The sequence below is a fragment of the Choristoneura fumiferana genome, chromosome 3 (assembly GCF_025370935.1).
Source record: "Choristoneura fumiferana chromosome 3, NRCan_CFum_1, whole genome shotgun sequence".
NCBI classification, from domain to species: domain Eukaryota; kingdom Metazoa; phylum Arthropoda; class Insecta; order Lepidoptera; family Tortricidae; genus Choristoneura; species Choristoneura fumiferana.
This window is the reverse complement of record NC_133474.1, coordinates 19,703,959-19,714,996: the sequence shown is the minus strand read 5'-3', so window position 1 is coordinate 19,714,996 and position 11,038 is coordinate 19,703,959. Positions and strand designations below refer to the sequence as shown.

Here is an 11,038-nt window from a genome sequence, read left to right as displayed (position 1 = left end):
TAATACAGACCCCCCGGAAGACATCTCCAAGACTCTCCAAGAGGCCAACAGTGCCCCGCAATGTAATGCTACTGGCACGATTTTATTGGCACCGTGTACAGGGGCCCTTAGGCTGAGTTTAGTGCTAGATCGACGGCGCTGACATCGACAGTCACTGCCTTATAGCTTTTCCGCTTTGTACCTAAAGTAAACTGACTACAAAGTTAACACAACTGGTGCTTGCCGCTGAATGTGTTAGCGACGATGCTAGATAGAATCTTTCGCTCGGCGTTATACACGCGTAGTATAGCATCAGCGTTGCAGGTATGTGACCAATGACATTACAGTCTTGCTTGTAGTCATTGCAGTCTTGTTAGTTAATCAACCAATCAAAAACGCGACACCAATAGAAGCGGACCACGATATTAGTGCCAACTAGCCTGTTACAACCCTCATTTGGAACCCGGAACTTTGGCGGCACTTTTGACCTTTAGTAACTTCTCATTTATTGACTTTAGACATTGGTATATCGACGATACAATAGGCACAAAACGCAAACTTCAGTACAATATTAAGAGTAGAAAAGTTTACCTATACCCAAATAGAAGAGATCATGAAAGAATGAGTAACGACAGACGGTATATTACTCGAAGAAAATTGCAACAAGATTATAGTGACTTATGCCGGTAATAGTCACCACCTACGTAACACTGCTATCGCCAACGAGTTGTTTAGAATTTTAGTATTTTGATATACCTATATAATACATTAAAAGTCAACAAGTGAGTTGCTTGACAGCCCAAAAGTGCTATGAAAATTCCGATCTCCGAAGTGATTACATTCTGCAACGCTGGTGGTCTATTATGCACATTATGTTATGCCAAGCAAATGAAGACGATTGGTCAAGATCGTCGGTTAACTGACGCGCTGCGGTATATACGTGTGTTCAGTACAGCGTTGATCAATCAGCTCTTAGGTACGCGAAACTAAGTTTGCCGTCAAAGAATGAAACGCTCAGTTGCGACCTACGCTCAGATTGTTCGATCGAGCACTAGATTCAGCCTTACCTTCGGCGATGAAGCTACAATCTGCCTTGAAGCACTTGCTAAACCAAACCCTTTCATCAACAGCATCAACGCACGTTCTTGGGGCGTGTATGACACGAAATATCGCATGTCTTGTCCTATTTGACTGCAAAGAGATGTAGATATACATTTTTCACATTATTACACTGAAAAAAGTGGATAAGTTCATAATTTCTTTGTAGTAGTCAAATGCTCTATTTAAGACATTGGTGATTAAAGGTTAAAATTGGCAGGTGGTTCTTGTCAGGGCTTAGCTGAGGCGCTCTGCGTTCCATCTGAGTGTTGGAGTAAGATTGAGTAGTTTTGAGTAACAAGGTGTAGTAAAAATGAGTTTGAGTAAACATGGAAAGAGGAGATCAAATGTTTTCGTTCACTTTAGATACAATAGTCTCTTGGTATCTAGGTGCAGCTGGATAAATGCGAGAAATCCATTCCATGATAGCATGGTATGGTAAATGTTTTAGGTTTATTTAATCACCACAGGGTGGTGTGTTGTGGTAAAATGGAATGGCGTTTTCTATCATTCGACTCGAGACATTTTACAGTTATCTCCTGTTTTAAAAGGACCCATTGGAACTTTCCTGTGTGAGACTAGTCAATCTTACTCCAAGTTATTATAGCTATCGGTAAATATACCTATAAGAATTGAATGAGACCTGAACAGTGACTACCAGGGTTCACTCTCTTTCTAGTGGTAGTTTACTAACAATGTTGGTACGAAATGATCGAGTAGTAGGTCTCAGTGTAAACTTGATCAAAAATTCTCTAGGTTATATTACTATAAGTGCTATAAGTTATCAGATGGACGTACTATGCGGCGATAGACTCGCTCGTTGAGTAATTAAATGCATTATTAATAATTGAGCTGCTATATTAAGATTTAGATTCTGTTAAAATTTATAAACGTTTCCTTAATAGTAAAGCGCAATATCAAAATTTAATTGAAATCCCTTGACCTTCTAATTTGCTAGACATTTTCATCCCTTCTCTTTTGAAAATATGACATTTTATTGCAAAATTAATTGCTTTAGATTTAAAATTATTCGACTTATTTCTATCCCAGATGCGATATCCGACCCGGACAATAAACGAACAGTGGAGAAAGATCTGATTCAGAAATTGGTTCTTTATAATATAAATATTAGGGTATAATGATACTCGAACAAGGAGCTTCCGAGGTTGTGTAGAATGTTGTTTCGTAGGCGGACCACACTTGTTTTAACCTAGACAATTGACTATTGACAATACCTACTGTTTGACTTATTGACAGACTCATACCTAAATACTTTAGTTATCGCACAAATCCAACTATCATTTTTAATCAAATTAAATACCTATTTACAACAGAGACGTTCTCACCCAGATATTAAATAATATAATAATAAAATGTAATGATATATTCCAAAATAACTCGAAACATATTTTGTCACGTATTGTAATAGAAAATAGAAATATTTATAATACTTACTTACACATATTTTTTCCAAATGATAGAATGTTTGATGTTTCAAAATGTCTATAATAATTGATTGTGAATCAAAATAATCTGTGTTCAGAATTAATGTGCTATGATCTATGATCGTTATTGTGTAAAGAAATTTATCGTGTACATAGATATATGGATATTGTGAACTGTCGCATGCAAGTAAGCACCTACACGAAACTGGCCAACGAAGCGACCACAAGTAGAAGCTTCTATGGACGTGACTTTTAAAGGTCGAGTCTAATGATTTTTAAGCAGTTTTCTGTGCCATAAAATGATTATTCATAAATTCAACAGATTAGTGGGAGTATCAACCCGAATCCTCCACATCCCCCGATTAATATTAGTTTTAAGAAGCACCAACAAAGAACAAAAATACACATGTTGTAAAGTATCACTATTTATTATTTCCTCGCTTTTGCCATCTTATTTATTAACGATAAAGGACGCCGGCTTCCAATTTGACAACGTTGTAAAATCAACATAAAAATATTAAGTGAGTAGAAAAATGTTTAAAGAGTTAGGCGAAAATTACCCAAAATCCCAGTGAACTATGGATTTATAATTGCCGGCGTCAGATCAAGTCTGATTGTATAAAAGTTAAGTATAAGCTTAGTTTCTCGTTTCACTATCATGCCTTAGTTTTATTTAGGTATAAATTAAATTATTTTGCCAAATATGTAACCACTTTCGATATTCTGTTGTAAATATAGCTTTTTAAAGTGTCCTCTAATCGGTTACTTAATCCTTGTTAGAGTTAAGTTTCTTTAGTAATGTATTTGTTTAGATATGGCGCTCCGCGCCGGATCCCTTCGAAGATTTGCATTCCCTCCGTTATTTTGTAGTTCATTGTTAATAATTTCAATCACAACCATTATTATCATTAGTTGTACTTATCTCAGAGACAGTTTATTATATTCAACAATCGGCATCAAAGCTCTTGTATTGCATGGTCAAACGAAATCAGGCCTAGTTTTAGATTATACCACTTATATGTATTACAACTTAAAATGTTCAATAATTATTGTAAAACCGTGTTTACATTTACGAATACAACTATTTACCATTTAATTATACTGTTGTGGTAACTATCTGATATGTTTAAGGTTAAATGTGAGCCCGGTTCTTTATTTATCTATGTAAAATTAATATTCAAACGATCAGGAGATAGTCGAATCACTTACCGATTACAGATTCTTGTAAATGAGTGTAAATTGTAGTAGTCTATATTAGATGTTACGTAGATTGTAACTATTAAAAAATATACCTAAAATAAAAGAGGAAATAAAACGATACCCAATAAATAATTACAAATCGCATTGGCATTTAGTTTACCTACCTTTCCCTTTGTGCAGGGCCAAGAATGAATTGCGTCTTTACAATGTCTGTTAAAAGTAGATACTACAACTTCGACGCAATATACATCTTAATAAAAAATGTTAAATGAAATCTGTCTACAGGGGGGCCACTTAGAAATTCGAAAATCGAAGTTAGTATCGTACCGTCCGTCCCTCTCACTCTCGTAGTAAATAATATAAGCGTCAGTGGGATGTGATTATGATGCGTATCTTGATACGAAGTTCGAATTTTGCACTTCGTAGTATAGAGCTAGGTCGTTTCACAAGAGCTGGCTCGCTCGAATTAATTGAATGAGTAAATGTAAATGTTAATGTAATGACCATCACAAAATTATTAAAAAAGTGACAGTCTTGTTAGACAATTCGCCTCTTATGTCATAACTGCATAAATTTTGTATGCAATTATTTATTTATTTATTATCACAATTGGGTATGCCTACAATTTTGCACAAAAAGTGTTTGTTCCATTTTCATTAATAATTTTCTGCACTCTATTCTTGAACTTAGAAATAAATAAATAAACTTTAAACCAAAAAATACGTAAAAAAATGCGTTTTCTATCTATCACAATATCCAGAACCTAAAAATAAAATCCAAATTGATCTCATCACATTTATTGTTTGATTACTATTGTTTGTAACATTAGGATAAATTATCCTTATTAAATAAAATTGTCTACAGCCGCCTCGCCGCTCTGCACGTATTTGCTTTTCACAAACCAACCATACTTGCAAAGCGGCGAAGCAGTTAATAAATAACTCGCTTAACCTACAATCAGGAGGTTCTCATCCATAAACTGATGCGGGGGTACTTCTAAGTTGAGTGGGGCCGGCCCCTTGCGGATACGTCCGGAGGCGTCGTAATGGGAGCCGTGGCAGGGGCAGTAGTAACCACCAAAGTCTCCGGAATTGGCAACGGGGACACAACCCAGGTGGGTGCATACACCGATGACAACCAGCCATTCAGGGGCCTGGGTGCGTTGGTCATCGTGCTGTGGGTCACGTAGGGTTTCCACTGGGACAGCTTTCTCGGTGGCGATTTCTTCTGCTGTCCTGAAATAGAGGATTGAGGTTGAAGTAGCGGTGCGATTTTATTGGGATTACAAAATCAGTGTGTGCCTGCCGTGCGTCACGAGAAAATGTCCAATAGCGCTGGCTGTCTAGCCGGCATTATGCTGAGGTGGGTCCGTTTCGTGATAGGCAGCCTAGGCAGGTACTTACACTGTTTTCCTCGTCTGTCTGTCGTTTCTGTAATTTGTCTAGCGTCAAGCTGCAGACTGGAAGCCAACGGGCAGCGGAGCGACGAGCTTATTTGTTCATTGCGCGGCCGAGACGCCCACGACGCAGTGGTTACCTGGCAGCATACGCAATGAAAAGAGAAATCGCTCATGGCGCCTCAGCTCGCCCCGCTGCCTGCTGGCGTCGTTCACGGCCTCAGACACCGCGCACAATAATCAGTCTAGTGATTCGTCGTTGTCTGAATAGTAGAATACTATCTATAAGGGTCCCGTTTTTTTCTTTAGAAGTACAATACATCAAAAAATTCTGAATTTTCAGTCACGATTATCATTAAATATGTGGCATGAAAGTTACTTTTCTTTTCTGGATGGCTGGCCTCAAACCATGTTCCAACTGGCTGGACCTTGAAGATGGAAGCCATTACTGCAATACAAACCCTACCCTACCCCTACCCAACCCTACGTCCTGCTTACAGGACATCATTATCACCACACAAACGCGATCTAAAATTTCAATATACCTGGGTAAATATTCAGCGTTTTTGTTATTACCGTTTCAGCAAGTGTTATTAAAAAAGATGATGCTAAGGGTTACATTTTTATGAAAACTACACTTTGATCACAATTCTTGCGACTTACTTTTCCATTGGGCGAATAATAAACATAGGATGGTCATGATCAATTTAACCAACAGGCCAGAACACAGGAATATTCATCCACCTTATTTATGTTACTAACACATTAGCAACCACATTTGATTTCTTGACAACTCCCCCTTGAGGACGAATTTAATTTATTTTGACATTGTATTTTATTGATTGTTTTTTATAGCAAATATAATACAAATTTTGACGATCTCAGCATAAATTCTTATTACTTAATGTATTTATATAATGTAATTGTTATGTTGAGTGAATAAATAAACTAAACTAACTAAACATATCACTCCTATGTAATAAGTAGCAGTGTTTTTTCGCTTTGTAGCGAAAACTTCCTACAATTAGAGAACTCTATAGTAGGGTTCTTGGTTTATTCATACCTGTGACGAATGAACAGTGGCTTGCCCCTCCACTTGAATGTGACGGACTTTCCCTCGGGGATGTCGGAGAGCTTGACTTCAATCTTGGCCAAGGCCAAGACATCGGCAGCAGCAGCCATGGATGACACAAACTGCGTCACCACGGACTTGGCGGCATAGGCACTAGCGACGCTGCCAGCTGTAACAAGTTAATATTCTCGTTAACTAGCTGTTGCCTGTGACTTTGTCTGAAAAGTTGAGTCAAAATAAAGTCAAATAAATAACAAGCACTGATGAATATAAAAAAAAAATCTACCACTGGTGCAGAAAAACCTCTGTTGAGAATCCAGAAATAAACTCAATGAAGTATGTAATATTTTTTTCATCACACTTGCTCGTAAACAGTGTCGTAACATTCAGGCTACCGTGGTTGCAACCCCCCAAATAAAACCTTCGACCTTAATGTGCTTGTCATAAAACCCGTGGTCGGTAAATGAGTCATTGCGCGTACAAATTTTCTTGTCATGAAGCCCAAGGACGGTAAATGAGTCATCGCCTGTACTGATACACACGTACGCCACCACCACTCACAAGACTGGCACTGTCTCTGACAAGAGCGCATCCTAAGGTATCGCCAATAACTATTTGGAAAAATTATATTTTTTCTTTTACGAATATAAAATTTTACTCGCAAATGTGATGAAAAACATTGTATGTCGCACGGGCGGTACTAGAATTACGAACATCGACTCATTAAAGCCCTCAGTCTTCGGCTTCTAATAGACTCTCGTTCGTAATTCCTTATTTACCGCCCTTAACACACAATGTACTATTTAAACAGGTTTCTTCACATTATGTTGTCCACATCAACAGCTTCTTTGGTAATACCTGCTATAGGATTGTATAGTAGACTAAAGTAAGGCCCAAGTTTCAACCACTATAACCACTAAAAGCACCAACATTACGAAGGCAAAATGCTTCCATCTCATTCACATAAGTCTACAACAAATTATAAATAAAATCAGCCATCCTAACACTAGCAAATCTTGTCTTTTTTACTTTTTTTTGAGGGATTCCACCAACAAGAGTATAACAGAACTGTTAATTTAAAGAAGAAGTTATAGATATAGATTTGTGTATCCAACTCAAAGACTACAATTTTACAGCGCTTTGTGGCTTTTGTTGAATAAGTTAGCTCGTAAATAAGGGATATATTAATAAAAACATTTAATTGACTCTAAATTATATTATTTCTTACCTAGCTAGTAAACAGAATCTGGCAATAGGGAATATTACTGCAATTTTATCCCGTCAGAGTGCAGCACTAGCACATACCATATGTTTATGGTTTATGTTTTTTGAGTATCTTAAATGTCCATAGGATGACGTAATATCATAAATTTAAATTTTAATAAATTATTACCAGGAGTAGGTAGTCGATCAGGATGAGAGTAGGGGTAAGGGCAGGACCGATGAAAAATCGGCAGTATTGGAGATATTGATAAAGCGCCCCGTCGTACGGGTGTGCAGTAAAAAGCAGCAGGAAAACGCTTAAAAAAACTTGCGGCACAAGCCGGCCACACACAATTGGTAAAATCACTGGTACTGACACTGGTATCACTACACCAAAGAAAAAACTGGATGCAGAATATTTTAAAATAAAAATTCCAACTGACAAGAGCTCCGCGCTATCAAACATGTGATCCAAGAATTCAGGCCAAAACCAAAACATCAGTCGAACCAACAAATCATTGAATTAATATTACAAATTTCACATCAGAAACCAAATGTGTAATACAAAAGAGTTAACAGCCAGCACACAACCGGCCAGTAAAAATGCTTGGAATATGAATGAAAAGTTTGCAACACAAAACACTAATGCAGCAATGTATTGCTTTTTAATGGCTTTTTTTTGTTTCATTATTTAAACTGCACCCATTTTATTCACTACTTGAAAAAAAATGTTTTATTGATAAAATGAACTTGAGTGCTTCAAAGTTCGACATACAAACGTTGTTTAAATTGGTGTAGTACTGCATCTGCTGTACAAGTTCAAATAAACTTCCTAAAATTCAATTATCTAACGTTGAACCAGTGTAAACTAACCTCCAGCCATAAGGTAAGTGAAAGATTGGCGTCCATCTGCACTCTCCTTCGCCTGCGACGATGGGTCCTGGGTCTCCTTGCGGCGGTAAGCGGAAAAGTCAGGATAGCCGATGTCAGTGTGGGCAAAACGAACTTGGGCTGGCACTGAAATTGACAAGTGTTATGTAATACGATTTTTCATCACAATAACCTGCGCAAAAGGAATTATACCATAAGCGAACAAAATATTCAGCTTACCTTTAGCTCCTGCCTTGACCTTCAGGCCCTGGATGGGCAAGGATCCATGCAAAGATTGCACAGTCGACGTCTTAGGCAGAGGTTGGACCGATAACTTTTCGTTGGAAATAGGCACTGCTACTAGTGGTTTTAGCCCGTTTGAAACCACCTGGGAGGTGGATTTGAAATACGGAGCCAAATGCCCGGCCCTCACCACAGAAGTCATTTTGATACGGCTTCCTAAATCGTAGCACAATCGTTTTTACAAGAAAGCGCAAGTGCGCATAGAATGATGGATTGGATTGATGGATGGAAAACGTCAATTTCGGAGTTGCCAGCTCCTGCATGCAAGTCACTTTTTTTTGTATTCTTATTATTGCGTTCAGTTTAGTTTAATTTGACTTCTTGCCAGGGCTTCAAATACTTACTGTTAAAACGTTGGTAACGTTAACCGCTGTCAAATAGATTTAACGTTAAATCGTAATTAACGTTAAACGATGTACCGTTACTTTTATTATTTTTTACCGCTGTAAAAAAATAATGTTGAGCTGTTCACATAATGTTAACATTAATGTTAACGTGTGCGTGAACGGACCGCTACACCACTGCTGGACAACGGTACAAATACGAGTTTCCCCTATGCACCACATATCTCAGCTTGTTTGTTTCTTATTTAGCCACTTAAGCAGTGACGCTAGCGACCTCTATACCGTAGCCCTCATCGAGAAACTTTCGGCACTCCATTGGAACTAACCGTTCACCCGGACAAGAGATATCGTTATCAAGCAATCAAATTAAGATTGGTGTTTTTTAATCTTTTTGTATTTTTTATTTCAATTCCAAATTTTTACTTTTACGGTCATCCCGTAAAACCTAAATTGAATTGAGATTTTCAATTTAGGTTTTACGGGATGACCGTAAAAGTAATAATTTGGCATTGAAATAAAAAATACAAAAAGATTAAAAAAAAAAACCAATCTGAATTATTTTTTGTTTAATTCAACCTCCTACCATCCTCAGAATGGAAAATGTTACAAGATTATGTTAGAAGATAATAATATATTCAATGCCAATCTGGTCAAAATTGTCCAAAAATGTATGCGTCTGGACTGTACTGAAGTTCGTGTCGTGCGGTCCTTCTGACACTTATACTATTTAATACGAGTGCGAAAGGGAGGGTACTGTAGGAACTAGGCTGTATACCGCTGGTAGGTGGTAAAACTGACCACCTGGCAGGTTAGATTGACAGCGACACAGATTGCTCCCGATAGCCTAAGCGGCTGGTGCCATTCTATGTAAATGTATTTATAAGTTCCACAATAAATCTAAATAATTGAAAAACAACGTTATTATTTAATAGTTTAAAGTCACGCGCGTTGATCCCCAGTACCTAAGCTCTCACCAAGTTACAGTCCCCACAGTACGATATGAAGTTCGAGTTTCGAGTTTCGAACAACTTTTGTCTTTGTATTCTATTTTTTATTAAATGAATTTAAATGTGGCTAGAGCTTATGTTGCCAGCAAAAAATATGGCTCGGATGTTTCTAACTATTTAAATTGAACGCAACCAAACACCAAACGTCAACTTGACAGATACTTCGGAGCCAAATGGTAAGAATTTTAAATTGTTGTTTTATTATTTGAAATAATTAATATTTACATTATTTCTCTCCATATATTTTCAAGCTCATTTAATACTTTAAGGATATTGAAATTCCTCTATATAGTTTGTAACTTCCTAATGAATGTTGTTATTATTCGTTATTTTTGTAGGAGTCTTTTCTTCGTAGTTTTTCTAATAAAATTGTTATAAAAGTATGTGCTTAAAGAATATACTATGTTTATTTTTATTTTGCGCTGATGGTCAAATTTAATTTCTTGATAAGAAACAATGAGTTACACTCCTTATTTGGATATGAAACTTACGGAATAGTGAATAGGTATAGCAGCGCGTAATTTCCCGTACCTACTATTAATATAATTCCTGATGATTGATAGAATGCTTATAATTTTATTATAGTTACATCTTGTTTGTGAGTTCGCCCGTTGCAAAATATTTTTTGTCTTCCATAGAATTTCATTTTCAGCCTTGCATTTTGAAAGCTAAAGTTTTCTGAACCCCAAACACATGGGCTGACTCTTGATTAATATTCTTGTTACTTATTAGGTAGTATAGAAATAATTACTCTATTGGGCTATTTACAGAGCATGGATCAAAGTCGGTCTTATTACTACATAGGCCTTAAGTCCAATTTTGGTCACAGAAAAGACTAGATATTTCTCACAAAAGCATTATTCTTCTAGAAGAAGTTTTTGTCTTGCTACTTGAATCTTTTTAGGACTATCTCAAACCCAATTTTGTATATTCCAGGTAGGCTACATGTATAGTTAGTTATTGTTATGTTTTAATAAGTTCACGAATAGGTACCCTACAAATACTTGGAAGAATGATGTACTTAATAGAAGAAATAAAATTTGTGATATTGAGTGCTACCTGTCAAAGAACTTTCCACAGCACTTTCATACTGTGATTTTTTTTACCCTGTATCAAATAAC

General features: G+C 36.8%; 2 protein-coding genes across 3 annotated transcripts in view; one reads left to right on the top strand and one right to left on the bottom strand.

Moving 5' to 3' along the window:
• Positions 1 to 4,503: 4,503 nt before the first annotated feature.
• Positions 4,504 to 8,809, bottom strand: RFeSP (Rieske iron-sulfur protein). The gene is made up of 4 exons (XM_074086124.1): positions 8,504 to 8,809; positions 8,267 to 8,410; positions 6,182 to 6,359; positions 4,504 to 4,957 (listed from the first exon to the last, which is right to left on the bottom strand). Exons 1-4 carry the CDS (start codon positions 8,706 to 8,708, stop codon positions 4,669 to 4,671), a joined length of 816 nt encoding a protein of 271 aa, XP_073942225.1. The 5' UTR covers positions 8,709 to 8,809; the 3' UTR covers positions 4,504 to 4,668.
• A 1,248-nt stretch (positions 8,810 to 10,057) lies between these two features.
• chinmo (Chronologically inappropriate morphogenesis) overlaps positions 10,058 to 11,038 on the top strand; it is a 127,217-nt gene continuing 126,236 nt past the window's right edge. For both annotated transcript variants that reach the window (XM_074086120.1, XM_074086119.1), the window contains exon 1: positions 10,058 to 10,093. In XM_074086120.1, coding sequence (XP_073942221.1) covers positions 10,091 to 10,093 — 3 coding nt within the window. In that variant the 5' untranslated portion in view covers positions 10,058 to 10,090. The remainder of the gene's footprint in view (positions 10,094 to 11,038) is intronic.

Bases quoted from the DNA above. Each gene is read 5' to 3' on its own strand.
- RFeSP (XM_074086124.1), bottom strand. From the start codon at position 8,708: ATGACTTCTGTGGTGAGGGCCGGGCATTTGGCTCCGTATTTCAAATCC. The intron at 6,360-8,266 runs GTTAGTTTACAC...AACTTGTTACAG, and splicing joins CACTTACCTTATGGCTGGAG to CTGGCAGCGTCGCTAGTGCC. The intron at 4,958-6,181 runs GTATGAATAAAC...CCTCTATTTCAG, and splicing joins CCACTGTTCATTCGTCACAG to GACAGCAGAAGAAATCGCCA.